At 40.9% G+C, this 6353-nt stretch overlaps 1 protein-coding gene across 1 annotated transcript; it reads right to left on the bottom strand.

Annotated features, from left to right (window-relative positions):
* Positions 1-4561: 4561 nt before the first annotated feature.
* Positions 4562-5864, bottom strand: SARC_09994 (hypothetical protein; the record flags this gene model as incomplete). Its single annotated transcript, XM_014295971.1, has 2 exons — positions 4562-5418; positions 5661-5864. Coding segments are annotated over 2 exons (314 nt in total), but the record flags the coding sequence as incomplete, so codon positions are not given.
* Positions 5865-6353: the final 489 nt, after the last annotated feature.

The following is a 6353-nucleotide window of genomic DNA, read 5'->3' as shown; positions in this document are numbered from 1 at the left end:
ATATTGTATATGTGTATATGCATGTGTACATTGTATGAGTATATGTATGGAAGTATGTATGTATGTATATATGTATGTATGTATGTATGTATGCATGTATGTATGTAAGTAAGTATAATATATATATATATATATATATATGTAAGTAAGTATAATATATATATATACATATATATATATATATATGTATAGATGTATTTATGTTTGTATGTTTGTATGTATATGTTTGTATAAATAGCGGATAGGATCACAGATCAGTGTCTATTTATGTATAAGCGACCCTGTCGCGTACGCAGCGATAAATGTTCATACAGTTTTTCAGCGATTCAACTGCGTACATGTATTGTATAAATTTTCAGACAATACAATACCTATTCGTAGACATGCTTGCTTGTATAATATGTATTACTTTCATCGAGTCAGCTATGTACATAATTATACAACATAACGCCACATGCGTATATCTGTCCATACCACGAACGAGATACGTACAGATAGACGTACACACTTTCAGCTTACACACGCGTGCGATACATGCGGTTGCGTCTCGTGAACATCGCTACATTATTCCTTGATCTACACTTATATTGTGTTCTCAAATCGGTTTGCGCACTCTCACTCTGAGCCTGCTATATCACTATATATGCACCACTTTCGACTATGTATGTGTAGTGATTCGGGAGACCACATTGGTACACTTACTTCCAACTCAAGAATGCTCGCTCCTTCCCAGCCATCCGTATGTATGCGAACGTGAAGCTCTTTTCTGCACTCTTGTCACGCCCTATATATCCTGGCCCTATATAAGCTGGTTCATCTTTACACATACTCAAAACTCTCTTTAACCTATATGTGCTTTTCATCTTTACTTATGCTTGAAACTCTCTATATCCTATATGTGCTTGTTCGTCTGTACATATACTTGAAACTCCCTATATCCTATATGTGCTTGCCACTCTCACTCCCTATAACCCATATGTCCTTGCCCATCTTTACATGTACTTGAAACTCTTTGTATCTTATATGAACTTTCCCATCTTAACACATACTTGAAACTCTTTGTATCTTATATTTACCGGCCCATCTTCACACATACTCTCGCCCCTTATACCTGCTCATATTCTCACTCCTTATATATACAGACGCAACGATGATCCGATCTTTGACGACGCCCTCGCGGTGCTCTCACGCATGCGAGATGCCTTGCCTTCTCTTCCTTGGCTGCCTCGCTCCGTCACTCGGCGGATTTCAGACTACTTTGGGGACCAACGGTCTCATGAAGACGACATAGTCGAGCTACTAGATGTATCGGATGATAGTGGAGATGATATGCTGGATGATCACGATGTGTTTATGGGCGATGCTCTGGGTGTTCGGGGTAGTCGCGGGGGTGGGCATTCGGTGGACAGGCCGTTGCTAGGTTACGGCTTGGACAGTGATAGTAGTGAGGATGAGGTGGATATGATTGACGGGTGAGGGAGATGGTCTGGTTAAAGTAGGCGGTGGGTGGAAAGAAGGGTAGAGGCTTACGCCGTAGTGTGCGTGTCTGTATGAGTAGGGGACGCGGGGGGACATAGGCGGTAGGCATGGGTTGGTGGCATGAGCGGTGGTTGTTGACTCCAGCTGACAATCCGCGACTACACAGTTCGAACATCGGTAAATACTGGCTAGTTATGGTATGGACAGGTGATTTTGAGATATCGACTCACTGTATGAAGTGATGCTCAGCTCTGAGAATGAATGCGACTTGTGGGTGGAATAAGGTTGTTTGCGTATATAGCGTGTGGGTTGAATAAGATCGTTTGCGTATGTAAAGGATCTGATATGTGAGGGTGATTGTAGTACATTGAACGTGCTCTGTAACCCCCAGCACTGTGCGAGACATCCGCAACGAATATCATGCGCGGGATACGACAAATCATACAAGTCAGACAAGGGCAATGCAAGTAGCCGCACCCAGGCAAAGCACAAGACTTTCGGACAGCGTACTATACCGGTAGCGAAACATAGTCTGTGTGGGTTGAACTAATGATGGTATAAACCACAGGCTTGAAGAAGAGATGGTATAAACCATAGGTTTGAACGATGGTATAAAGCATAGGCTTGGAGAAACGATACTTCAACACATACGCGCGACAAGAGAACACTATATCACATGTGCATGAGAACACAGTACTATGGACCTGAGACGAGACGGCAGATATCTCAGATAACTTGTGTCTTTACCCCTAGAGAGCGAGGGGGACTTCGAGAGATATGCCTACCAAGTGAATACTTATGCATTGTCTGTATGTTGGCCACAGGGGAGATGTTCTGTATTGATACAGACATCCGACACTAATACTGACCCAGCAGTAGGACGAATAACATCTATATATAGAATATTGACGTGGCAAATGTTTTCAGAGAGTGAGCGTATCGAACATTCACACATTGAACCGCTAAGAGTACTAATGTCCACTAGAGACACTAAAGATATATAAAAATAACAATAAATGTAAAAGTGAAAAACTATGACTGACTTCACCCTTGTATATAGTACTGTCAAATTATTTGTTGCATACAACGCGTGCGAATAAAAGACAAGTATTCGAAGAAGGGTCTCGGTACCTGTCATCGTGGTGAGACGATACATAGCCATTGTATAGAGGGAGGTCAAAGTGAGTGAACCCCTTTTTAAAAAACCCATGTTTAACGAGAGGCTACTTGTCATTGACACGAGACAATGTATCGACTTGGATTGAGAAAGGTCAAACCAAAACATACACCGTTTTAGTAAGGTGTTGTACAATTTGCTTGCGACGCGTGTGAACAGAAGACCTCGATTTGAAGAAAAGAAGAAGAAAAAAATCTCATCGAGTTACGACAATGCAGTATCGACTTTAAACATTGCGAAAGGTCATCTCACCATACAACTTTGTAGCAGACCCTATATGGCCAATTTGCTTGTGACGCGTAAAAATAAAATACCCCTGTTCGATAAAAGGACACTTGTCATGGACGTGAAACAATATAATGACTCAGATTTTGGTAGGTCAAGGCAAATCATACAACGTTTTATCAGTAAATTCTTGTATAACTTGCGAATACGACTTGTGGGAATAAACCTCCTCTGTTTAAGACGAGAATATATGTCATAAATGTAATACCAAGATATGTCAAAACAAATAGTACAGCATATAAGCAACCCATTGTGTGACTTATTTGCACTGCCTGCTGGCCTCGGGGAAAAAAAAGGGGGGAAAAGGGGAATTAATCAAGATATCTCGCCAAGGGATCCCCAAGGCGAAACATTTCCACTCCTTGTACACGGGCAAGAAGGTGCCGGACATTGTGCCACTGAGGTATACTATAGACGTGTTGCCAAGTGTATAATATAGACATGTATAAGCTCAGTATATTATAGCCATGCGATACCTCATCACGTGTACTGTTCGATTAGATTCTCTGCTAAGGACTCTTATATCCTAATCTATCCTACACGCCCTCTCTACAGGAGTCCCTCTCGGAACCGGGGAGGCGTCCCTTCAGGGTCGTGCAAAGTTTCCCTCTGCTACTCTCGTAGAGAGGGCGTGTACTACGTACCCTCAACATTCTGTCATGTTCGCTTCAGATCTGCTCGTGACGAATATTGATACGAACGCAATCGTCCCTGTGCGCCCTCAAAAGATTGATGTTCCAATGCCAAAATATAATTGTCAGGAATGTTGTTTCTGTCACCGTAAATTAGGTCATTTGTTTTAGCAATCGGAGGGATGATGCACAATTAATTTTATTCGCTTACCAGGGTAGACTGGATAAGATTTTTTTTGTTAGTCGTTTGCATTTCCGTATTGTGTATTAACATACAGATACATGCTCTACCACTGTCTGATGTGCATGTAGTCATATAGTATTTTACCTCAAATTGACATGAAATTTTTTATCCCTATAGGAGGTCTAAAGCATATCCTTCTAGAATTGAATAATACATTTTGATACACCCTCCTTATTATAAGCCAGCATTTGAAGTAATGTGTTTCATTGAGAGTTCAGGACACATCTTTATAGTAGCATTGATCTATACATACGAGAAATAAATTCAAGTACAGAGTAAGTAAGAGTATGGATTGTGCGGATAGTACCCAAATTCAATGTAAGGTGATTTTAGTGGTAATGTAGTGTAGTATGAGGCTATAGATATACATATCTATATCCTCTAGTTTTAATTTTGTAAACCGGTAGAATTTTGAGCAGTTAAAACAAGGTAATTATTAATCCTACGCTAAGTAATATTAATTGAACACATTTTTTAGCAGATGAAGTTTGTCGATGACGGATGTTTTCTATCGCGTGCATAACTTCCTAGGATAAATCTATATAGTTTCCGCTTCATTATTTATACATTTTTATTTTATTTTACCTGTGTAATAGAAACCCAGAACTGTTACCGACTAACTTTATTGCTCCCTGTAAGCGCTACTATATATACTTAAAATTCACCGACTCGGCTAGTCTGGCCGGGGAAAAAATCACTCTGGTCAGTGCGTAGGAAAAACCTATTAACATTTTAGTTTATGTAGGGCTCTGATTGGCAATCGGATAGTTTATTCATTCCACATTGGGCTCCCATACAATGACCCAATTACATTATCAATGCTTTTGATTTTATCAATAGTGACCTACCCCGTTACGCGGTCAATACTTTTTGAATGAACTCATTCTTTTAAAGATGTACCTGAAGAAGGCGAAGCAGAGTCGAGAGTCCCCTTCACTTCCAGCCAAAAGAATAACTATGGAAGTTGAAGCCGACACAGTATATCGGGGGTAGACAGCCCAGTCCTCGGGGCGTAATATCCGCCTTTAGCGGGGATACAATCGTATGTTTGAGGGGATGTATCTTTCATCATTTGGGATTGTAGATTCGACTAGAACCCACTAAAACCCTAAACATCCCGAAGTATCGTAGATCAGGAGAGCCCCTACTTGCCCGGTTTTAGGTTTTATGATTTATGGTTTAGGGTTCTCTATATATCAGGCAAAGCCCATCGGAGTGGTTGACGAAACTATGGTCGTATTGGGTGCTCATTTGCTACTTCAAACTGTGAGCCGCTAATTGTATAAATTGGACTCAAAAATGGCATTGAAGTGCAGGTAATACTGCAAACGACTTCATAGGTTGTTTCGGTTGTGGTGAGTGCGTTCCGACTTTGGCAAAGAGGGTGTGCTGGACCTGGCTGACTAATACTCGAATGATTATATGCGAGCACCTACATATGCGTACGAGTATTTATACATACTATAGATGTATATGGTAAGGGGTTTCCCATCATACGATTTTGCAGAAATCTTCATAAGCGACATTGGTAACAATCTGGGCGTTGTGTTTTAACCTGATAGACGCACTGAAGTTGGCTGTGTCCAAGGCCTCCAGACCGCCTGTGAAATTAATGGATACACAATGAATAATAGTCAACAGCCTGTAATGAAACAATATGGCATATGACCATCATGCAGATGCAAATACCGGCACAGATAATGGTCATGCACATAAACCGTAGAGGTATTGATTGTACAGCCCACATATGCATGTCTTCCACGTTTCATAGACGAATCGCCTAAATGCGCAAACACAGAGATATCCGTTGGTACCAGCCCTCAGAACTCGTCACCCAGCATACCTATTTCGCCTTTGTATTGCCCACCTACGCACATCACAGGCCCCCCGATCTTCGGAATAACAGTCTCAAGGTGTGCCTGGTCTAGTTTCAACACATCCCCTGAGTCCAGCATCTCCACCTCCGCAATGTACGAATCAATTACGCGCACTATCTCGCCTTTGCACTTGTGGTATCTGCCGCTCGCCAGTTTCTTGTTCACAATCTGAAGCTCAAGACAGACGAAGAGAAGACATAAGATGATAAGTGGGGTGCGAGAATGGGGAATCGGGTAGCCAAGACTTTGAATGGCGTAAATCCGAGGGACACGCCACTTTGGCACACATACATACCATATGTAGATGGACATGTACACACTTTTGCATCATCAAGTATACAGTACTCAGTATTGTGTGTATAAGTCCATATGTATACATACACCATACTGACATGTGTCTCTACCTGTAGTCACCAGTCTCTTTTCAGCTTCAATGAGGTGTGCACGTACGCTACACGTTCTGACACCACAAAAAGCATCTAGAGTGCTTTGTCCGCATATTGCCCAAATAAGTACAGCCCCTTTATAACCCCTACATGATCCCTATGCTATTCTAATATATATATATATATATATAATAGTAATATAAATATAATGTATATATATATATATATATATATATATATATATATATATATATATATATAGTAGTATANANA

Source organism: Sphaeroforma arctica (genome assembly GCF_001186125.1).
Source record: "Sphaeroforma arctica JP610 unplaced genomic scaffold supercont1.1104, whole genome shotgun sequence".
Lineage (NCBI taxonomy): Eukaryota > Ichthyosporea > Ichthyophonida > Sphaeroforma > Sphaeroforma arctica.
Note: the sequence above shows the minus strand (reverse complement) of the source record. Positions and strands in the feature narration are given on the sequence as shown.